This window comes from Theropithecus gelada, chromosome 4, assembly GCF_003255815.1.
Source record: "Theropithecus gelada isolate Dixy chromosome 4, Tgel_1.0, whole genome shotgun sequence".
Classification (NCBI taxonomy): domain Eukaryota; kingdom Metazoa; phylum Chordata; class Mammalia; order Primates; family Cercopithecidae; genus Theropithecus; species Theropithecus gelada.
This window is the reverse complement of record NC_037671.1, coordinates 141,910,181-141,935,078: the sequence shown is the minus strand read 5'-3', so window position 1 is coordinate 141,935,078 and position 24,898 is coordinate 141,910,181. Positions and strand designations below refer to the sequence as shown.

The 24,898-nt window shown below is 38.6% G+C and overlaps 1 protein-coding gene across 1 annotated transcript in view; it reads left to right on the top strand.

The window, feature by feature from the left end:
• ROS1 (ROS proto-oncogene 1, receptor tyrosine kinase) overlaps positions 1-24,898 on the top strand; it is a 148,421-nt gene that overhangs the window by 94,039 nt on the left and 29,484 nt on the right. Inside the window, exons 32-38 of the mRNA XM_025383434.1 lie at positions 6,316-6,433; positions 9,327-9,514; positions 11,316-11,399; positions 14,676-14,811; positions 16,020-16,182; positions 17,786-17,850; positions 18,769-18,898. Of these exons, the coding sequence (XP_025239219.1) occupies positions 6,316-6,433; positions 9,327-9,514; positions 11,316-11,399; positions 14,676-14,811; positions 16,020-16,182; positions 17,786-17,850; positions 18,769-18,898 (884 nt within the window). The remainder of the gene's footprint in view (positions 1-6,315; positions 6,434-9,326; positions 9,515-11,315; positions 11,400-14,675; positions 14,812-16,019; positions 16,183-17,785; positions 17,851-18,768; positions 18,899-24,898) is intronic.

Sequence of the window (24,898 nt, the reverse complement as noted above, 5' to 3'; positions counted from 1 at the left end):
TTCCAGCTTCATCCACGTCCCTGCAAAGGACATGATCTCATTCCTTCTTATGGCTGCATAGTATTCCGTGGTGTATATATACCACATTTTCTTTATCCGGTTTATCACTGATGGATTGACTTGTTCCATGTCTTTGTTATTGTAAATAGTGCTGCAATAAACATATGTGTGCATTTGTCTTTATAGCACAATGATTTATATTCCTTTGGGTATATACTCAATAATGGGATTACTGGGTCAAGTGGTATTTCTGGTTCTAGATCCTTGAGGAATCGCCATACTGTCTTCCACAATGGTTGAAATAATTTACTTTCCCACTGACAGTGTAAAAGTGTTGCTATTTCTCCACAGCCTCGTCAGCATCTATTGTTTCCTGACTTTTTAATAATCGCCATTTTGATTGGCATGAGATGGTATCTCATTGTAGTTTTGATTTGCACTCCTCTGATGATCAGTGATGTTGAGCTTTTTTCATATGTTTATTGGCTGCGTAAATGTGTTTTTTGAGAAGTGTCTGTTCATATCTTTTACCGACTTTTTGATGGAGTTGTTTGTCTTTTTCTTGTAAATATGTTTAAGTTCCTTGTACATTTTGGATATTAGCCCTTTGTCAGATGGATAGATTGCAAAAATTTTCTCCCATTCTGTAGGTTGTCTGTTCACTCTGATGATAGTTTCTTTTGCTGTGCAGAAGCTCTTTAGTTTAGTTAGGTCCCATTTGTTTATTTTGGCTTTTGTTGCCATTGCTTTTGGTGTTTTAGTCATGAAGTCTTTGCCCATGCCTATGTCCTGAATGGTATTGCCTAGGTTTTCTTCTAGGGTTTTTATGATTTTGGGTTTTGCATTTAAGGGTTTAATCCATCTTGAGTTAAATTTTGTATAAGGTGTAAGGAATGGGCCCAGTTTCAACTTTCTACATATGGCTAGCCAGTTTTCCCAGCACCATTTACTAAATAGGAGATCCTTTTCTCATTGCTTGTTTTTGTCAGGTTTGTTGAAGATCAGATGGTTGTAGATGTGTGGTGTAATTTCTGAGGTCTCTGTTCTGCTCCATTGGTCTATATATTTGTTTTGGTACCAGTACCATGCTGTTTTGGTTACTGTAGCCTTGTAGTATAGTTTGAAGTCAGGTAGCATGATGCCTCCAGCTTTGTTCTTTTTGCTTAGGATTGTCTTGGCTATATGGGGTCTTCTTTGATTCCATGTGAAATTTAAAGTAGCTTTTCTAATTCTGTGTAGAATGTCAGTGGTAGTTAGATGAGAATAGCATTGAATTTATAAATTACTCTGGGCAGAATGGCCATTTTCACAATATTCATTATTCCTGTCCGTGGAGATGGAATGTTTTTCCATCTGTTTGTGTCCTTTCTTATTTCCTTGAGCAATGGTTTGTAGTTTTCCTTGAAGAGGTCCTTCACATCGCTTGTTAACTGTATTCCTAGGTATTTTATTATCTTTGTAGCTATTGTGAATGAGAGTTCATTCATGATTTGGCTCTCTGCTTGCCTATTGTTGGTGTAAAGGAATGCTTGTGATTTTTGCACATTGATTTTTTTATCTTGAGATTTTGCTGAAGTTGCTTATCAGTTCAAGAAGTTTTTGGGCTGAGATGATGAGGTTTTCTAAATACAAAATCATGTCATCTGCAAACAGAGATAACTTGACTTCCTCTCTTCCTATTTGAATACCCTTTATTTCTTCCTCTTGCCTGATTGCCCTAGCCAGAACTTCCAATACTATGTTGAATAGGAGTGGTGAGAGTGGACATCCTTGTTTTCAAAGGGATTTTTTCCAAGTTTTGCTCATTCAATATGATATTGGCTGTAGGTTTGTCATAAATAGCTCTTATTATTTAGAGATATGTTCCATCAGTACCTAGTTTATTGAGAGTTTTTAACATAAAGAGATGTTGATGTTGAATTTTATCAAAGGTCTTTTCTGCATCTATTGAGATAATCATGTGATTTTTGTCTTTGGTTCTATTTATGTGATGGATTATGTTTACTGATTTGCATATGTTGAACCAGCCTTGCATCCCAGGGATGAAGCCAACTTGTTCGTGGTGGATATGTTTTTTGATGTATTGCTGGATTCAGTTTGCCAGTATTTTATTGAGAATTTTTACATCGATGTTCATCAGGTATATTGGCCTGAAGTTTGTTGTTGTTGTTGTTGTTTTTGTGTCTCTTCCCAGTTTTGGTATCAGGATGATGCTGGCTTCATAAAATGAGTTAGGAAGGAATTCCTCCTTTTGCATTGTTTGGAATAGTTTCAGAAGGAATGGTACCAGCTCCTCTTTGTATTCCTGGCAGAATTCAGCTGTGAATCCATCTGGTCTTGGGCTTTTTTTGGTTGATAGGCTATTCATTACTGCCTCCATTCCAGAGCTGGCTGCTGGTCTAGTCAGGGATTCAACTTCTTCCTGGTTTAGTCTTGGTGTATGCATCCAGGAATTTATCCATTTCTTCTAGATTTTCTAGTTTATTTGCATAGAGGAGTTTATTGAATTGTCTGGTGGTAGTTTGTATTTCTGTGGGGTCAGTGGTGATATCCCCTTTATCATTTCTTATTGTGTCTACTTGATTCTTCTCTGTCTTCTTTGTTATTAGTCTAGCTAGTGGTCTATTTTGTTATTTGTTTTATTTTTTTAAAAAAATGCCTCCTGGATGCGTTGATTTTTTTGGAGGGCTTTTTGTGTCTCTATCTCCTTCAATTCTTCTCTGATCTTAGTTATTTCTTGTCTTCTGCCAGCTTTTGGAATAGTTGGCTCTTGCCTCTCTAGCTCTTTTAATTGTGATGTTAGGGTGGTGATTTTAGATCTTTCTGGCTTTCTAATGTGGGCATTTAGCGCTATGAATTTTCCTCTTAACACTGCTGTAGTTGTGTCCCAGAGATTCTGGTACATTGTCTCTGTTCTCATTTGTTTCAAAGAACGTATTTATTTCTGCCTTAGTTTCATTATTTACCCAGGAGCCATTCAGGAGCAGGTTGTTCAATTTCCATGAAATTGTGTGGTTTTGAGTGAGTTTCTTAATCCTGGGTTCCAGTTTGATTGCACTGTGGTCTGAGAGACTGTTTGTCATGATTTCAGCTCTTTTGCATTTGCTGAGGAGTGTTTTACTTCCAATTATGTGGTCGATTTTAGAATAAGTACCATGTGGCATGAGAAGAATGTAGATTCTGTTGATTTGGGCTAGAACGTTCTATAGACATATACTAGGTCCACTTGATCCAGAGCTAAGTTCAAGTCCTGAATATCCTTGTTAATTTTCTGTCTTGTTGATCTGTCTAATACTGGCAGTAGGGTGTTAAAGTTTCCCACTATTATTGTGTGGGAGTCTAAGTCTCTTTGTAGGTCTTTAAGAACTTGTTTTATGAGTCTGGGCGCTCTTTTACTGGGTGTGTATATATTCAGAATACTTAGCTCTTCTTGTTGAATTGTTCCCTTCACCATTATATGATGCCCTTCTTTGTCTTTTTTGATCTTTGTTGGTTTAAAGTCTGTTTTGTCAGAGACTAGGATTGCAACCCCTGCTTTTTTTTTTTTTTTCCTTTCCATTTGCTTGGTAAATTTTCCTCAATCCCTTTATTTTGAGCCTGTGTGTGTCTTTGCATGTAAGATGGATCTCCTGAATACAACACACCAAAGGGTCTTGACTCCTCCTTATCCAATTTGCAAATCTGTATCTTTTAATTGGGGCATTTAACCCATTTACATTTAAGGTAGGTATTGTTATGTGAGTTTGATCCTGTCACCATGATGCTATTTTGTTATTTTGCGTGCTAGTTGGTGCAGTTTCTTTGTAGTGTCATTGATCTTTATACTTTGGTGTGTTTTTGCAATGGCTGGTAACGGTTTTTCCTTTCTATATTTAGTGATTATTTCAGGAGCTCTTGCAGGGCAGGCCTGGTAGTAACAAAATCCCTCAGCATTTCTTTGTCTGGAAAGGATTTTATTTCTCCTTCACTTATGAAGCTTAGTTTGGCTGGATATGAAATTCTGGGTTGAAAATTCTTTTCTTTAGAATGTTGAATATTTGCCTCCAGTCTCTTCTGGCTTGTAGGGTTTATGTTGAGAGGTCCACTGTTAGTCTGATGGGCTTCCCTTTGTAGGTGACCTGGCCTTTCTCTCTGACTGCCCTTAACAAATTTTACTTGATTTCAACCTTGGAGAATCTGATGATTATGTGTCTTAGGGTTGATCTTCTCATGGAGTATCTTAATGGTGTTCTCTGTGTTTGCCAAATTTGCATGTTGGCCTGTCTTGCTAGGTTGGGGAAGTTCTCCTGGATAATATCCCGAAGTGTGTTTTCCAGTTTGTTTCCATTTTCTCCATCTCCTTCTGGTACTCCAAGCTACCATAGGTTCAGTTTTTATGAAGTCTCATATTTCTTGTAGGCTTTTTTCATTCTTTTTTCTCTCTTCTTGTCAGCATGTCTTATTTCAATAAGGTGGTCTTCAAAGTCTGGTATCTTTTCTTCCACTTGGTCAATTCAGCTGTTGACACTTGTGTATGCTTCATGAAGTTCTTGTGCTGTGTTTTTCAGCTCCATCAGGCCGTTTATGTTCCTCTCTAAACTGGTTATTCTAGTTAGCAATTCCTCCAACTTTTTATCAAGGTTCTTAGCTTCTTCGCGTTAGGTTAGAACATGCTCCTTTAGCTCATCATAGTTTTACAGTTTTTTACTACCCATTTTCTGAAGCCTACTTCTGTCAGTTCATTCACCTGATCCTCCACCCAGTTCTGCACCCTTGATGGAGACATTGTGATCATTTGGAGGAGAAGAGGCACTCTGGTCTTTTCGGTTTTCAGCATTTTTTTCATTGATTCTTTCTCATCTTTGTGAGTTTGTCTAGTTGTGGTCTTTGAGGCTGCTGACCCTTAGATGGTTTTTTTGTGGGGGCTCTTGTTGTTGTTGTTGTTGATGCAGTTGTTGTCACTTTCTGCTTGTTTGTTCTTCTTTCAATAGTCAGATCCCTCTTCTGTAGGGCTGCTGCAGTTTTCTGGGGTTCACTTTAGGCCTTATTCATCTGATTTGCTCTCACGCCTGGATATGTAACTCAAAGAGGCTGGAGAGCAGCAAAAATGGGTGTCTGCTCCTTCTTCTGGGACCTCTGACCTCAAGGGGCACCATCCTGATGCCAGTAGGATCGCTCCTGTGTAGAGTGTCCCGACAATCCCTGCTGGAGGGTCTCACCCAGTTGTGTGGCACCAGGAGCAGGACCCATTTAACGAAGCACTTTGTCCCCTGGTGGAGAGGGTGTGTTTCGCTGCGGGGAAGCCCACTTGTCTACCAGGAGGAGAGGCTAAGTCTGCTGGTCCGCAGAGACTGCAGCCACCCCTACCCCTAAGGGCTCAGGCCCAGGGAGATCTGGATTCTGTCCCTGAGCCTCTGGCTGGAGTTATTAGAGATCCTGCAGGGAAGCCCCACCCACTGAGGAAGGATGGGTCAGTGTTAGACCTGAGGAGGCTCTGGCCGCTGACTACCACAGATGGTGTGTTAGGCTGTGACAAGTCTTGGGACCAAGCTGACCAGCCTTGCTGACTCCAGCAGGGGAAAAGCACAGCCTGGAGCTATAGAAATGGATGCTGCATTTCCCCCATGCTGCATTACTACCCATCTTCTGAAGCACAGAAGCACAATGTCAGGTCATCCATCTGATCCTCCCAGGGAGATTAGCGTGTTAGGCAGCTGGGAGTCCCAGTGCTGGCTGCTGCCCCTCCCCCAAGGAGCTCAAAGGGCTTAGACAGCAGGCAGCAGAAGCCTGTGCTGGTCATCCCTCCCCCAGGGAGTTCAGTAGGCTTAAGCAGATTCCAGCTGAGAGGCCATAAGAATCTGCATATTCTAGGGTTGGAACGCTAGGCCCTGGTGGCGTGGGTTTGCGAGTGGGATCTTCCAATCCATGGGTTGCACAGTTCTGTGGAAAAAGCACAGTTTCCCTGGCTGGGTAGCATGCTAATTCCCTGCTCCCCTTGGCTGGAGGGAGGGGGTTCCAGCCAAGAACCGTGTGGTTCTCAGGTGGGCTCACTGCTCTTCCTTCGCTCTGTGGGTCACGCCAGCCTTCTAGTCAATTTTGATGAGCGAATCTAGATACCTTGGTTGCCAGTGAAGGATTCACACACTTATTATGGTTTTTTTCAACAGGAACCTCTGAACACAGTTGCTTCTAGTCGGCCATCTTGGCCCTGCCTCTCTGAATATTTCTTTAATGTTATTTATCTTTCCTCTTAATATATTCTACAGGAAGATTTCAATGCAGAAGATTAATACTTCAAACATATCAAATCAATATTTTCTTTTTTTTCCCCCAAAGCTGGAGTCCCAGGTAAACCAGGCATTCCCAAATTACTGGAAGGGAGTAAAAATTCAATACAGTGGGAGAAAGCTGAAGATAATGGATGTAGAATTATATACTATATCCTTGAGATAAGGTATGTGTATTTGCAAAGTACTTGTAAATGACAAAGAACTAAGAAGATAAAGTAATAAAAAGTAACACTATTTGTGCAAATGTATTTACATATAAACACAAAGATCTTTAGTTCAAGGACTCACATGCATCATTATGTTCTTTGCTCAATTCCTAGAGGTTGGTCTTGGCATGCTAATTATAAAACAGATCACATCATTCTCAGAAATCTCTTAACTGCTCATTGACACTTTATGGAAATTGTTTGATCATAGGCTCATGCAACCAATCTTTACTTAATATCAGTTTTGTTTAAAAAGCTTAGCTGATGTTTAATGTTAAATGATGACGGTGTGTAAATTCCTGAGGATAATTTGCTTTAGCAAGGTAAATACTCTCTAGTGAGAATCGGTGATGAAGTAGGTATTTTTCATACTGTAAAATCAGGTCAGGTTCTGAAATTGTCTGAAGCATAGAGGTCACACAGGATTCTCAATTCATTGTGAAGATTACAGTTTGTAGTGTGTTCCCAGGGACTGAAAACACACCATCGATGAAAACCAGCCACTGATGAACAGCCTCAGACCTGGCCAGTATGGGGAGCGCGTGAACCATAACTGGCTCAGAAGGACTGATTTCATGCCAACTTGAGGGGAGAATTCCAAATTCCAAAGACACTCCTCTCACAGGACTATGAAACCATCTTTTAAGAAGTTCCAAGGACAAAAGTCACTTCCATAATTATAGTCCTGGCAACTTGATCTTTGATCTATTTTTGCTTCATCTGTCTCTGGCATTCCCATAACCTTAAAAAATGTTCCTGTTCATACTAGAGAATTCCCTTGGCCCTTATTTCTAATTGAAACCTCCTTGAAGTTTCTGTTACTGCTTTTCATGCAGAGTGAAATACATTCTAACCTGCAGAACTGTCTTGGTGGTTTTTGACTCTAATGATGTTCATCAGTCAGGTTACACATCAGGTTTTTGCTAGGACCTCTTTAATGTGTTACCCTGAGTAACACCTTAAGTGCTACTAAAATGACTCCATCTAAATACTTTGCATACTCCTTGCTCCAGGTCTCCACTGTCAGGACATGGACTATAAGATGACTGAATCATTGTTGTAACTTCAGTATCTCAAAATAAGTCCTTCAGTCAGGATACTAGTTAGACTCTGTGTACTTGCTGACAGGGTAGTGGAAATGCAAAGTGCATGAACTTGGGAGTTGAACAAGCCTTATTAGTTTCCAAGGTTGCCACAATAAAGGACCACCAACTGGGTGGCTTGAAACAGTAGACAGCTCTAGAGGTTAGAAGTCTGAAACCAAGGTATCAGCAGGACTGCTTGTTCTGATGGTTCTAGGGCAGGTCCATCTTTGCCTCTTAGCTTCTGGCATTTGCTGGCAGTCCTTGGTATTCCTTGGCTTGTAGATGCATCATTGTCATCATCACCTCCTGCATCACAAGGTTTTCTATGTGTCCAAATTTCCCTCTTCTTATGCAAGTGCCAGTCATTGGATTAGGGTCCATCCTAAACTACTATGACCTCATCTTAACTCGATTACATTTGTCAAGATCTTATTTCCAAATAAGGTCACTTTAAAATATTCTGAATGGGCATGAATTTTGGGAGGACATGACTCAATCCAGTACACAAACCATGTTTAAATCCTTGTTCTTTTCCTTTTTTGAACGTAAGTTTCCTCATCTGTAAAATGAGGATGATAATATCTATCTCACCTCTTTAGGCTATTGTGGACTCAGTGAATGAAAACAACATTATGTAAAGCCCCAGTACAGTATGTTGTAAATAGAAGGTGCTCAACCAACATCAGAATTCTTCCTTCTTTTCTCAATGGCCATTGTGTAGAGCCACTTCACAAATTCTCAAGGGCCTCTTTCTTTTGGATCAGAGTTGTTTGGTTAAACAATGAAATGGCCAGTGCTAAAGGTGAGACTTCACAAAATGTGTAAAAACACTCTGTCCTAATGCTTTGCTCAGGATGGTCCTTAAAGAGACCCTCAGCTCCTGGGAACAGCTGTGACCAACTCTGCTGCCCTGCTGCTCCCGATGTTCTTACCCGTTCCCTGCCTCTTATGAGGGCCAGCCCTCACTCTCTGTCAGTCTTCAGAAGGTTGAGTCAATTAGCAGGAACAGAACCAGATTCTCCCACATACCCCTAACCTTACTGCGGATTGGCACCAAGCCCTAAAACTATTGCGGTCTGAAAAGTTTCAGACCTGAAATGTTCTTCATTGTTAGAGAAGACATAAATGGAAGACCTTGAGCTTGCCTTTGATGATTCTGTGAAAAGTCATTCCAGTTACGTCTTTTGAACCCAGCCCTTGTGCTCTTTCCATGTTTCAAATGAAAAACAATCGGATTGACTTTGAGGTGGAATGTAGGTCAATACAAAAAGAAGCAACAAGCCTCAGAATCTCAGATATAACGATAACTTTGGTAGCTGAACTGTCACACTTTTCCTTATCAATTTTGTATTCTGTATTTTATTGAACTATGGCATAAGTAAACTACAAATAATGTAAAAGACTGGAAATTGAGCAAATGGAAACTTCCCAGTTAAAAATCATGTAATAATTTTCTTATAGGTTTGGAATTCTGGAGAAAGTTTCCCCTTACTATTAGTAGGAAAAGGGTACTCAGCTCTCTCTTGACCACGGATTACTCACAGCTTTCTTGGTGGGCTGAGTTAATTGGCTCCATGCCTCACTAGGATCATGGTAAAACCATGCTGTTAGCATCTGTGTTGCCAGATTATGGGAGAGGAATGAGGTCAAGGGTAAACCGTGCCAAAGGACACTCTCAGGAATTCAGTCACTAAGAAGATCTATGAACAAGTAGAAATAACAGGTATATTGTCATGTATATTTTCTGTATTTATTATTTTTTGCAGAAAGAGCACTTCAAATTTACAGAGCCAGAATTTAAGGTGGAAGATGACATTTAATGGATCCTGCAGTAGCATTTGCACATGGAAGTCCAAAAACCTGAAAGGAATATTTCAGTTCAGAGTAGTAGCGGCAAATAATCTAGGGTTTGGTGAATATAGTGGAATCAGTGAGAATACTATATTAGTTGGAGGTATGTTACCATGTCTGTCTACACACTAGCTTATTACCTAAAGGTTCAGTAATAAATATCAGTACATTCTTAACATTAGCAATAGATAACGGTTGCTATATATATATATATCTTATTATCCAAACTATTAAACGATTCCATTCATGTGATGTGATCTTCCTAAAACATCATTATCATCATGTCATTTTTCTCCCCAATAATAATCAGCCACCCTCTTAATTCCTACCACATCAATTCCATGCTCCTAATTAGGCTTCCAAGGCTGTTCACAATCTGTTCTATCCAGCCTTATTATTCTATTCACATTATACCAGCCTTATGACCACTCTCACATTATACATAACAGGCCTAAGACCTTTGTTTCTTCCCCAATATCTACCTCTTCCACTGTGTATTTTATTTTAGTTTATGATATATTGTCTTTCTTATCACATAGGCAGGAAATCTCACTGCCATATGTGATTCTTCCCTCTACTCAGTCATCAGGTCCTGTTGATTTTACCATCTTGATTTCTCTCTGATGACTTCTCATCTTCCTCTTTCTACCTTGGCTTTCTTAATTTAAGGTATCATTTATTGCCTGTGTCCTTGGCTTATGCATACTGCTGACAGTTAATCTATTTGAAGCACAAGCTGGATTACTTAGCCCCTCTCTGAGATACCCACAATGGCTCTCCATTCACTGCTTTCAGAATCAGCTACAAACTTCTTTGTGGCATGTAAGGTCTTCCGTAATTTATCCTACAATTGTGGTTTATCTTTTCCAGTATTTATGTTTGTGCTGTAGCCATATCAGACCAGTAAAAAGTTTTTATGTCACTTGGTCTTTGGCCCTGTGTTTGCCTCAGCCTATAATACAGGTCCACACCACCGACCCTGTGCCCCTTAGCTGTGACTTCCTATTCTTTATTTTCTGCCAGTTGAAATTCTTCTCATCCTTCAAGACTTAACTTAAATGAACTCATCATAATGCTTACCTGATGCTCCTTAGTCAAATGAATTACTGCATTTTATACACTCACATGCTACATGAAACTTATATTATTCTTATTTATATTATAGTTAGTTATCTAGTTAGTTGTGTACAAAAGTTTGCTACCCAGCTCAGCAAACTTTTTCTGAAAAGAAGCAAATAGTAAATATGTTAGATTTTGCAGGCTACATATGATCTCTGTAGCATGTTCTTCTTTTCGTCTTTTTCTCTTCTTCTTTTTCCTTCTCCTTCTTCTTAAAAATAACACTTTAAAAATGTAAAACTTATTCATAGCTAATAGGGGGTACAAAATCAGGCTATAGCCAGATTTGGTCCTCAGGCCATAGTTTGCCAGACTCTGGCCTACATGTTTGTTTCCTCTACACAACTGAAACTCCTAAGAGAAATTACCATGTTTGTTCCTCAGTTTAATATCCATGAAATTGAATATGTATGAAGATATTATACAAAATAATAGTGTCAACTATTTAGTATACAAACACTGAGATTTCTTGGTCCTAAATTTATTAAAAAGATATACATGTTTCCTCAGTCATTTTAAAGTACAAGACTGAGTGGGTATATTCCAGTGGTTTGTTGGTAAACTAGCTCTCTGCAAAAAAAGCAAAAACACCTTGATTTTGATTTCACACGGCATAAACACTCTCCGTATGGATGCTTTCAAGCTACCAACTGTCTAGCAAACAACTGGCTTGCAAAAATCCAGTAGTAGCTAGCTCTGCTATATTACTCTGTGTGCTTAGGTAGAGCTGGGGCTACTTAGCTTTTATCTATGAATTAATTTCTTTTTCTGATTTATATTATTAGATGATTTTTGGATACCAGAAACAAGTTTCGTACTTAGTATTATAGTTGGAATATTTCTGGTTATTACAATCCCACTGACCTTTGGTAAGTATAATAGAATTTAAAAAATAGGCAACAAATTGTTTATTTAATCATATCGGATTGATTTATCTCTTAGTTGATCTAATCTTCCACATGAAATATTGTCTGATTAAGTTAATAAAATTTACATTGTTACCTTCTACTATACATTTATAACCACTAACTTCTGTGAATTGTTTTCTGATCTAGGCATAACTATTTTATGGAAAATAAATATGTACATTTCATGTTATACTTTAGATAAAACTACTTGCAAGGGCACCAACTTTTAGCTTTCTTTAAAACAGTATTTGTTTCTGATTGGCTGCATACAAATGTTTTGTGGCTTATAGTTTAAAATAAATAAAAGAAAAATAACCCTGGGTACAGAAAAAAAGTATAGAATTAATGGGAGGCCAGTGACAATCTTTGGTTGGGATAGTTTTGGTTTCTAAGCAGACAGGCTGGTTTGGAATGAGTACGGCCACTGTTGCAGAAGATCCATTTCTGGCTTGTGGGATCCACTCTTGCTTTCAGACATCTGATCTGCTTATTTCAAATCCCTGCTAATTTATAAATGACCAGGAAAGCAGAAAAATTAGATTAGGTAGATAGAAAGTTATTTTTTTCTAAGAAGGTGTACTTTAATGATGATAAAATGCAGTGAAAACCTCAAAAGGAATGGTCAAGTATTGATTGAACTTTTAGAGTTACCATAGTGATCATACATTCTTGTTTATTTCTGTTTCAGCACAAATAATAATAGCACTTTCTCTCAGTCTCCAAACTGTTTGAGTTTGGCTTATAAGATATATGGACCCCTATCTATTGCTAATATTGAGAGTCCCCAACACAGTGAATCATTGAAAGAAGGGCATGATTCTTACCAGAAAAGAACACTCAAACACATATTAAAAAAGTTGTAGCTTATTTTGTTCACAAACAGGAGTAAGTTACAAGGGAAAGTTGACGGAAAAGTCACAAACATAAAGTTGAACTCTCAGGATAAAGAAAGCCAACACTTTACTGTGTTCTAAATCTTTATTCTTTCTGCAAAGTGATTGGAATCACAATCTATATGAGAGCACTTTGAAGCTTGATTTCAGATTTTTTTTCAAAGATTCCACCCAGACAATATGTGAAACTCCTTCAGCAAACTTGGAAAGCTAAAAATTTCAGCTGACCCTGCCAGGATTTTAACCTGTGGTTCCAGAGAGTCTAAGCATTGCACAGCTGATGTTTGTGCCACTAAGCCAGCCCCTCCAGAATTACGCATATGACTGCAGTATATTTGGCAGTTGGCATATAGGCTTGACTGCTTGTCTGCTTTCCTACTGGGAAGGAGAATTACATGAAGAATCCTTCAGCTGACCTTTGCTTACTTTCTTGTACATCACCATTGTTTAAACCCATAACTCTAGTGGATGAACATGAGATAATTTCAGACAACCTATTGTGCTTCCAAGACATCCTATGGATATCTGACTTTCTCAGGACTTAAAAGGTCTTTATTCTGTTTGAAATTCATGAGTTTTTGAGTCTAGCTAAGCTAATTCGGTTCTTTGCTTTTAGCAGCAGTGCATGTGGTTTTACTAGTAAGAGTGTGTGCGTGCATGAGAAAAGGTTGACTCATTAAAATAACAAAAAAGTCACAATTATTTTAAAATTTGTATTGTGCTGAGGGCACTCATCAGTTATAAACATAAAATTAAGACAGGTTTTTATTTTTTATTTATTTTTTTTGAGATTGAGTCTGGCTCTGTCGCCCAGGCTGGAGTGCAGTGGCCGGATCTCAGCTCACTGCAAGCTCCGCCTCCCGGGTTTATGCCATTCTCCTGCCTCAGCCTCCGGAGTAGCTGGGACCACAGGCGCCCGCCACCTCGCCCGGCTAGTTTTTTGTATTTTTTAGTAGAGACGGGGTTTCACCGTGTTAGCCAGGATGGTCTCGATCTCCTGACCTTGTGATCCGCCCGTCTCAGCCTCCCAAAGTGCTGGGATTACAGGCTTGAGCCACCGCGCCCGGCTAAGACAGGTTTTTAAAATGAGTGTTGACAGCCTTTGCTTCTGAGCGGTCGTATCTAATGTCTAACATTAGCCTTCTGCTGGGAGTAGAGGAAAATATAAACCTGAAAATACAACTGCTGACGTCAGGAGCTTGCCATTTAATGAGGGAGGTAAGACATGCCTGTGTGGAAAGATAAATAGCAAGATATGTGTTAAATAATAACGAAAGACAATAATAGATGAAATAAACAAGACAGTGCATAGGATAAGCACTCACAGAGAGGCATAATTAGTCTTTCAAGTTCAGATATGAAAGATTAGTAGAGATTGCTGAGGTTTCAGAAGGCATCATTGAGGATGTGGGCTTACATTGGGCCTTTAAAAGTGAAGCCTAAAAAAGAGGTGGTAAGAACATTTCAAGTTTGAAAAATTAATTTAGCAAAAGGTACTTGTGATCTATCACCGTGTAGCCCCTCAAATTGAATTTCATGTGAGTAAAACTCTAACTTCTTGAATATGGAAACTACTGTGAAATTAAGTTCAAATTTTAATGATCATCTCTCAAAGCATGCTTGCTGTTTTCAACTTTTGAGTCAACAGTACAGTAAAGATGGACAATCTTATTCACATAATTGTATTTTAATATTTAAAAAATTCTTTTATTATAAAACTAATACTCCTTATTATATAAAGAAGACAATACAAATTACTCATGATTCTACAGGTAGGGCAGACCACTGCTAACATTTGGTAAGCTTCGTTCCAATACTTTTTCTACATATTTGAGTATGTGTGTATGAACAACAATGATAAACACTCTTGTACTCTGCAAAAAAAAAAAAAAAAGAAAAAAGAAAAATTGCCATTATACTGAAAGCATTTTCTTTTCTACTGAGGAGTATAACCTGGATGTGACTGAACTCAAAAATGAATTTGTTTCACTAATAATTATGTTTGTTTTGGTTTACTTTGACTCTAGTTTATGGGTGATTTTGACAAATAAGTTTTAATATTAAGATACTTTAATTTGTTTATAACAGCAGTAAGAAATACATTAAATTTTAAGAAGTGAGATTAAAACTGGTGTAGTATGATTTGTGTACTTTTATATGACTCTTTACCTGGATTTAATTAGTTTTTTAAAAGCTATTTTAAAATCAAATTATGAAAACTTCTATAACTATTCTACTGATAGTGGTCTTACATAAAAACACTTAAAATGCATTGTTAGCGTTTCCTAAAGGGAAAAAGAAGCAATATTTTATTTTGTAAATTATGTCATTTTTTCCTTTATAGTCTGGCATAGAAGACTAAAGAATCAAAAAAGTGCCAAGGAGGGGCTGACAGTGCTTATAAACGAAGACAAAGAGTTGGCTGAGCTGCGAGGTCTGGCAGCCGGAGTAGGCCTGGCTAATGCCTGCTATGCAATACAGTACGTAGCGTGGGCCATCATTATGGAGCACCTAGGCAAAGGGTGGGCAACAGCAGTGAGAGTACCTATGAATTCTGCATTGCCCAGGACAGTAATGGTTTATACCCATTTTTCTGGCAGAATTATTGAAAACTTCCTCTTCCACTCTCAAATGTGGATGGCAAATTATGCGGTTATAAGAAAAATACACAAAAATACACTATTTTCCAGTGTTTTGTCATGTAGCTCAAAAACAAATGAAAGAAAGAGAAAAATATTACATTGAAGAGCATAGATGGTAACGTGGTTGGTTGACCTGGAGGCAGTGTTTGAGAGGAGAGTTTTGAGAGCCTTGTGTATGTGGTCAGCCTTAAGTATCTTACTCCATTTCAGAAGTTGTATGATGATTGCCCACAAAACCTTCTTAAAACAGATGAGTTTCGAACTTTTGTTGTCATCATAATTAAGGAAAATATTCAAGTGTCTTATGCAAAGCTTCATGATATTAGGATCTATGCAAAAAGGAATTAAATGATCATAGGCCTTGCTTTCAGAGATTTATAATGCAAGGTGTAAAAGCAAAGGATTTGAAGTAGACACAAAGGGGATCTAAATCAGCTGTTTAGAGGTGACTTTCCTTTGAGCAAATACTGCGCATATCTGCTACTCAAGATTCCCTATTATAAATGGAAAGCATTTTCAACATAGCAGCATTTTCCCCCCTTGTAGTATTCCAAGTGAGAAACTTGGCTTTCTAAAAGTTAACCTTATGGTGATGGGGTTGATCCTTTTGGTCGTAGTAAATTTTGTTTTACATAAGATGTCACATGTATGAAATAGCTAAAGGAAAAGCTGATAAACCCAGATGCATTTATTACTAATTTGCAGTAGCTTTTTACACAAATTGGCAATCTGAAGAAGTTAATACCTACTAACTTTGACACAACAAGTTACAATAAAAGTCTTGAGGCAATACATACACATATACGTTTTTATCAAAATTAAGTTGCCTAGAAGTGGACCATCATGCTCTGTCTGTGTAAAGGGTGGTAGAATAGTAAAGTAATTAGGAACACAAAGTTCCACATCACCATGTCACATAAAACACACAATGCTGCAAAGCCATGAGATATTTCTTTCTCTCTCAAACACAAATACCAATATGAACACAAACTTGTACACCCTATATATGTGGAGGGTGGGAAGACAAAAATGTTGCTATTTTACAGTACTCTTCCAACCCAAGAGGAGATTGAAAATCTTCCTGCCTTCCCTCGGGAAAAACTGACTCTGCGGCTCTTGCTGGGAAGTGGAGCCTTTGGAGAAGTGTATGAAGGAACAGCAGTGGACATCTTAGGAGCTGGAAGTGGAGAAATCAAAGTAGCAGTGAAGGTAATGTGAATCTTCGAACTCCTTGACACATTATATCACCATATCTACAAGGATTGATGTGGATATAATTATAATAAAAGTTGAGTGCTCTTTGTTGAAAAGAGGACAGGTTGAATGTCGAAGCGTATCCATAGCTATAGAAATCACATTTTTAAAAAACATTTCCTACATAGGAACACTGTTTGTAATCAACAATCTCCAGGATTTGCATTACCTCTAAGGCTACTAATTAGCTAAGATCTATCAGACAATAATTTTTCTTCAAACATGTCATGAGAGAACTGGAGTTGTAAAACACATTCTTAAGGTACTAGACCAAGGGTCAGCAAACCTTTTCTTAACTGGGCAGATAGTAAATATTTTAGGCTTGCTGGCCATACAGACTCTGCCGTTGTATTGTCATAGACAATACGTAAATAAGTGAGTGTGGCTGTGTACCAATCAAACTTTATTTATGAACACTGAAATTTGAATTTTATATTATTTTCATATGTCATGAAATAGTAGTATTCTTTAGACTTTTTCAACCATTTAAAAATGGAAAAGTCATTTTCAGATCATAGGCTATACAAAAAGAGGTGACAGGCTAGATTTGGCCCACAGGCTATAGTTTGTCAGTCTCTGACTACATGATTATTTATCATGGTATATTTAATATATTTTTAAGGAAGCACTGGATATACTCATATTTTTGTAAAACTTTCTTTTGATAAAGGGAGGATGAATCTTTTATGTATTTGGGCAATATCCTGATCTCTGCTTATCAGAGATTTATTGCTTTGAGAGTTAGCTTTACAACTAGAAAAGTTGGCAAAATTCTCTCTGCTTCCAAATGATGTCATTTAAAAGTTCTTTAACTTACTCCCACCTTGACTGTTTTAAACAAATGTTTATTTCTCTCATGTAACAAGATAACTGTTGGCTTCAGGATAGTGTGTCAGGTCAGAGCCAGTATCTCTGAAATTTTCTTGGCTGCTGTTCATGCTTGCTGCCTCATTGTTCCAAGATGGCTGACAAAGAAGCAAGCATCACATCTTCATTCGGACCAGGGAAAGGAGGAAAGATGGTGCCAGATGTACATGTTCAGGAAGGCAAACGTCTTCTTCAAAGTTCCCTCCCCGCCTTAGCAGTTTTTCTCTTATATACCATTGACCATCACCGAGTTATGTGACCACCCCAATTTCCAAGGGAGGCTGGAGAATTTCAGAACACAATTTTCATGATTAGCTTTGATCAATTGCTTGGGACTGGGAACTTTGCCTTTAAGAAATAGATTGAAAGCAAGGAGATAAAGAAAACATATTAAGAAGAAAATTTTGAAAATTAAGAAATTAGCCTAAATAACAAAACTTGGTCTCTTAAAATTCTACCTTTTGGAGGAACATTGTATAAACATTACTAGACCTTTTATTTTGCATATTCTACTAGAAATAACAGGAGGTAACATTTGAAGGGTTTATAGAATACGTGCACATGCCTTATCTATGATCTGTTTCCAGCTTTCAGGGTAGATATTACAAAACAAACAACAATCTCCATTAACCCGCTGAGCTCACAGAAATGTCTGCTATACTGATTCCTGACTTGTTTTTATGCTGTACAGACTTTGAAGAAGGGTTCCACCGACCAGGAGAAGATTGAATTCCTGAAGGAGGCACATCTGATGAGGTAGCTCTGAAATAATTTTCTCTTGGTATGGGTAAGAAGTTTTAAGTCTGCTTGACTTGTTTTTAACATCCAAAATGACCTGACATAACAGATCATGCCTAAAACAACATGGTTGAAACATTTCAATGAAATCACATCTGCAGAGCAAGTAGTCTATAGAAGCCAATCTTCGGAGCCTGGGCACAGGCACTCCTCAGGCAAAAGGTTCTCCTTTCTTTTATATTCAGTAAGGAGCATGTTTTGCAAGTGAATTCTGAAGCTATTTGACTTTTGACACACTTGTATTCATCTAAATGTGGGATAATGGTCAAGTATACCCAGTAAGAGAGAGTTCTCTCAAATGCTGTGATGTCAGTGAAAATATCTTTGTCTTCGTAAACTTGTCTCCAAGTTTGAGTCTGTGGTCATAAAAACTGCTCAAGCACATCCTAATGGGAAAACTTGAGGCAATGGTTGATTGAGTCTCAAGCTGTGGGTTCCAATTATTAGGTTGGGACTTGCTTGGTTTGATGTCTTGAGAAAACTGTGTAGCCAAACCTGCATTTCTGGGTTGTTTTCCTGAAAGGGAGAGTACATATTTCATACCTGTAATGATCCAAAACACAGTGTTTTAAAATATCTTTTCAAGGAGGCTACTAGTCAAAATTACTTTCTTTTCCAAAATATGCTTAATACAAATGTTATTCCTTCTAAAAACCAACCTATGTTATCCATACTCATGGCCACTAGGGGTTGCCATATTACCTCCTTAAGGTAAGCACAAAGACCAGTAGTTGGAAAAGGAAGCATTAGAGACACTCACTAAGTCAGGGGTTTTGAAGGAAACTATTGATAAAGAATTGCTATACTCCATAAAGACCCTTGGCTAGGACTCCTGCCTCTGTCATGTCATCCAGCCTGTGTCTTTCCACCTTTCAGCAAATTTAATCATCCCAACATTCTGAAACAGCTTGGAGTTTGTCTGCTGAATGAACCCCAGTATATTATCCTGGAACTGATGGAAGGAGGAGACCTTCTTACTTATTTGCGTAAAGCCCGGATGGCAACGGTAGGCAGTTGGGATCTGTAATATTGGTTTCATAATGCAAATGCCCTATAATTCCCCGTTAATTTTCTTTAGATTTAATAGGCTGCAGTGGTAAAACCTTAGAAGACTTATATGGAAAGAATTATTCTATTTACTTCATGTTAGATTTTGACAATCAGAACCGTGGGCTAACATTCTGGCATTTTCTGGTCATGTGAACCCGAGCCTGTTTTTAGTATTTAATGGGAGAACATGACCCTCATTGCCAGAATCATGTTTTTCTGGAGCACAGGGATCGTGTGGAGTTGGAAAGGCATATCTCTGTACTTAATCTATATGCCTGTCTGTCCCAAATTGTATTTCCAGTCTTAATGTCTTTACTGAGTACCAGACTTGTATGTCCTTCTCTAGTTGACATATCTATTTGGATTTTAGTAGGCATCTCAAACATATTTTGCCCCAAACAGAGCTCTTGATTTCGTACATCCTCTCCTACTCCACCCATCTAGTTCCTTGCTTTCTCTTTCCCTACATACATGCTAACAAGCTCTGCCTGCAAAACACAGCTGCAGTCATTCTTCTCTTGTAATCCCAGTGCCTGGAGCAGTGCATAGCACATTATGAACCCTGGAAATACTGTGGAATGGCGGACAGGTCTGGGGGTGACTACCTGCAGGAACCTACTTTATACCTTAGATGAGAACACGTGAGATAAGACAAGTCACCAAAGTTTAAATCTGGTGGATTAAAAACTTTTTTTAATATCAAAATAAACATCATATGGCTAAAAAATTAAAATGTGTGACAAAGCATATAGTGAAAAACAGGAGCCCTGTGCACTGCCTCATTCCTACCTCTCAGGCCTGCACATATCTTCTGGTATTTACCGCCAAGTTCCTAAATAGTCTGCTCATACGGACACATGTTGATTTTTCAATTTGGGGTAAATTGACTGCCCAGTATGGAAGAGGAGGATTTAACTCTCTTAGACTTCTTCATAATATACCTGTCCATCCCCCACCACGCTACACACAGGAAAACTTTGCTTGCCTCATCCTCTGACAGTTATCACAATTTGCAGATAAATCATCCTTCTGGTTTTGCATTATTAGAACTATTTAGTTATTATTATTATTTTTGGAGCTGAATTATCCAAATGTTATTATTGTAAGTATTTTTCCTGAGGCTAGTTTAATAAATATCTCTTGTTTTCATTTTAGTTTTTATATACGTAAACTCCCCAACTGAATGGTAACACTTTTCTCAATATGTTTAACAGTATCAGATAATCTGGTACTTAGTTTTTTCTTGGACACTTCCTTCCTGGAAGCCGTGTAGATGCTTGTGCTCTAGGCTAGCTACACAGCTGCTGTTGTAGGGGTTTCCTTCATATTAGACCTGGGAATCTTCCTCAACTCTTGTCCATGTGGGGCTTTTTCCTTGTATCTCATGACTTTTTGTTTGTTTTAGAAAAGAGAAAGTATGAGAAAGTATGCATGTGCAGCAAAAATCTGCTTTTTTTTTTTTAATTTTTGAGAAAATGCCCTTTATTCTTCCCTTATACTTGATTGATAATTTGGTTGCACTTTTAGGTTGAAAACTCTTTATCTAACAGATAAAGCCACTACGTCTTTCTTTCCTCACTTCTACAATTGCCAGGAAGAATTCTTATGCCACTCTGATTCCTGAACTTATTATCAGTGGTCTGTTTTTTGCCTCCTCCGCTTCAAAAATTTGAGGAGAATTTTACCTGTGGTACTCTTTACTCACAGCAGAGTAACAGTTGCTTCGCTAATCATTCCCTTCAGTTTCAGGAATTTTTTTCATTGTCTCTTTGATAATGAAGAGAATTCCTTATTCCCTCTATTTCTTTGTTCTAAAAATCCTGTTATAATGGACTGCTTTGTTTCATCTTCTCATTCTATTAGCTGCTGTCTCCTATTTTCTAGCTTTTGTCATTTTGCTTTCCATTGTGATAGACTTCCTCAACTTTGTCCCCTAATCTTTCTGTAGGATTAAGATTTTTTGTTAACATATTTTAATTTTTCACATACTTATTCTTGTGTTTTGACGGCTTTTTAAAATAATATTCTGGTTTTCTTCATAGATGCAAAATTTTACTCATCTTTTTTAGGGTATTAATTATACTTTTCAAAAAGTGTTAATTTGCTTCCTGCATTGCCTTGGCTTCCTTGTTCCTCTTTGTTTTGGAATCTGATTCAATGTGAGAATCTTTTTCAAATGTCTAGTATTCTTGGCTGGTTTCATATTTAATCATGAGGCCTAACAAAATGATGGGAACCTGTGTATCCAAGGAAGCTTCCTTTTGGTGTTAGGTGGGACCCTGCTCTTCCACTGGGGATCCTCCAATGTCAGTAACTGAATCTCTTCCCTGACATATGCCAGTTTAACCAGGGAGGAAATTGCTCGTTTCTCCTCTGGACAGTAAATGCCTGATGCATCAACTCAGAGCATTTAGAGGGGGCTGGAGGTCTCAAGGCTCAGTATGTGGACTCTTATTTAATTTTAATTCTCTCCATTTCAGTACAGTGCCTCAGTGTGACTGGTAGTATCTCCGAACTTGGAGTTGTTCTGGTTCAGGTTTCTGTTGTTTTGATTTGTTTGTTTTCTATAGACAGAAGCCTTCATCTGTGGTAGAAGAATCTATGATTTAGTTAGGCCTTAAATAACTGAAACGTTCTTTTTGCTTTCAGTCCTTCTCCTTGTCCCTGTATTCAGGGACACCTGCTGCCTCCCATTCTGGAGACTTTATGACCTTCCATGATGAAAAACAGCTTAATTCTTGCCTTTTCTTTCTGTAGGCAGTCAGCTTTCATCCTCTTGGCTCTGCTAAATGACCACTCCTCCATCTGCTTTTCCTCTTCCAGAATGCTTTGTCTGCCATGTCAGTTCTCATGACAGTTGCTTTGCCCTTGTGAAATTATGAAAATGTTCACTCTACTGCCATGTCAGTAAGGTTTGGGGAGAGAGTGGAACTAAAAATGCACACATTCAATCCCTCATCTTAAACAATACATTTTATTTGTAGACTGTCTTGTTTTGTGGTGGCGCTAAGTGTATGAAAAGTGAAGAGAGGATGAAAAAGGATGGACTGAAAAAAACGTGGATCTACTTTTTCCAAATCATTTTGATTCACCCAGGATCCTAATGCTTATAAAGATTGGTTCTCACATGCACTTCAGTTGTTCCGCAGCCTTTCCTGGTGGCTGCCAAAAACAGCTTGCAGGGCTTTGTCTCCTTCGCTGCAACCATAGAGACATCGTTAGGTGCTGAAGGCAGAATGAAGGCCTGAGGCCTATGGGAACCATCACAAATGCTGCTCCCTCTCATGCTGAGTTCTTTTGAGGCCAGCGTCTCCCCACGTGGAGTGCTCAGAGGCACCATAGCAGAAGAACCAGCAGAAGCCTTTCTCTCTCTCTCCCTGCATTCAAAGGACTGTTTTGTTGGGTTGGATGCCTAAGAATTGACTGCAACTAGGCCCAGAAAGCTTAGTCTAGTCCTTTGCTTTGAGGACTAACTTCTTTATCTACAAAATGAAATTTTGAATCAAAAACTTCCTAAGGTTCCTTTTAACTTTTTTTTTTTTTTTGGCAGAGTCTTGCTCTGTGGCCCAGGTTGAAGTACAATGGCATGATCTCGGCTCACTGCAACCTCTGCCGCCCAGGTTCAAGTAATTCTCCTACCTTAGCCTCCTGAGTAGCTGGGACTACAGACACACGTCACCATGCCCAGCTAATTTTTGTATATTTTTTGTAGTAGAGACAAGGTTTCACCATGTTGGCCAGGCTGGTCTCAAACTCCTGACCTCAAGTAATCTGCCTGCCTTGGCCTCTCAAAGTCCTGGGATTACAGGTGTGAGATAACACACCTGGCCTTAACTTTTGTTAAAAGGATTGTATTAACATAGAAAAAAGTGAAACAAACAAACAAAAACTGTCAAAGTAATATGAATATGTAGTAAACGTGCTGCCTTCCAGATAAAATTCAATTCACCAAATTTTTGCTGGGTGTTTATACAATGGTGAAGGATGTGGTTCTTGCACTCAAGGAACTTGTTACATGGTAGAGTTGTAAGTCTACAGATGAAAGTCTACAGATACCTAAATAATCCACTTAAAGTAGGAAGTGGGTGGACTCATTAGAGTGCAGTGGAGAATATACTGTAGAAGCCCAGAGGAAGGAGCGATTCCTAACTGAGGAAAGCTGAGAGGGCTTCATGGAAGAGGTCTACTGATTCAGACACAACCAAAGCAGGAGGTAGAACAGTAGCTGAACTGTGCTTTGCCACTGAGTTACGAAAGGCTTTGACTGGGGATAGACTGAGATCAAAGTTTAATATGTCTGAAGGTTTTAACAAGAGATGACAGGTGGCAGTCCAGGGTGGCATCTAGAGTCAAGGAAACCCAACATGGGGTGATGCGGTATCCCGACAGGTTGATACATGGTATATCAGAAGGAGAGAGTAGTCAGAGATCCAAGCAGGCACAAGCATTATGAAAATCTGTCAGCAGGGAACAGGGCACTAGCCACCAGGCTGAAATTAGGGAGTAGGATCCTAGGCCTAGAGAAAGACTTCACAGGTAGAGTAGGTTTGGCCGAGAGCAGAGCAGGGTTCCGTTCACAGGAACCAGTGAACCATTCAAGACACCCAGCAAGGATTCAGATATGGGCCATGAGACAGTGGACCTGAATTAGGTTGGAGAAAGATTGATTTGGGAGTAAGGTCAGAGCCTAGTTATTAGCCCTAGGTGTGGCTGTGAAGAACCACAGCAATAGTGAGCCCCAGAACATCAGAATATTCCTAGTTTGGGGGCAAGAGATAAAATGTGTCAGAGGAGGTAGGGAGAACAGCACTTAAGAGCATTTGTTTTTAAGGAATTGAGGGACTTGGAGGTTGGGAATCATTTGAGATACTCAGCTAAGGCTGTGGATGGAAATCAAGAAACAGGAGGACATTCCAGGGGAAAAAATCATAGCAGGAATAAAGAAGAGAGGCTGAGAAATGCAGAGTAGGAATAAAGAACTGCAAGTGGACCAGTGTAACTGAAGCACAGATTGAGAGAGGAGAAACAGTAGGAAATTAATAGACTTGTAGAGAGGCTTGTGCAGCCTGGGGGTGCTCAGGAATTCATAATAGACTCTACAGGAAGGGGGTCACAACAAAGCAAGCTAATGAAAGCATAGGAGGCTGGAGACATGGGAAATTTTTGAATGCATTAGATTAGGGATGACAAAGGCTTGAACCAGGGTAATTGCAGGGCACTGGAAAGGGACAGACAGTATAATATAGCTTCAGGGCAGGATCTTTGAATTTTCCCAATATGGTACTAATAAACACTTCAACTGGCTTTTTTCCATGTAGAAATCATTGCAACCAGTACAGGCTCAAGTGTATATTTGTGCTCGCTCTCTTAGATGAAGAGGAGTAATTTGAAACTTTGAAATAGGGTATTGCTAACAATTTATATGGGGTTCATACAGGAAACAAGCCCATTGTCATGACTGGCAAGACAGAGTGTCATTGGGTCAATAATTAAACCAGCTAGCACTAAATAAGTCATCATTTTGACTACTTATGAGAGCAACAAATGTTTATTAAGTGCCTGTTATTGACCAGCCATATTATGTAACTTACTTGAATTTTGCAAGGTCAGTATTATTGCCCATTTTACATGTGAGAAATTTGCTAAGGGAGTTAAGTAACTTAAGCAAGTTCACAGAACTAGTAAATAGCAGAACTAGGATTCACATCTCGATCTGGCCTGACACCCGGAGGTCTTTCCAATAAAGATTCCATATTGCCTCTACTTACTAAACACAGCTGTCATTTTTTTTAACGTATATTTGCATAGAAAACATCTATGTTTTCCTCTTTGTTTGAATTCTTATAATCATAACTAAAAATCCCTTTAAAACATCACAAACATACATGTATATGCATATACATGTATCCACTTATATTCACACATGTATGTATATATTTCATGCAAACTAGAAAAC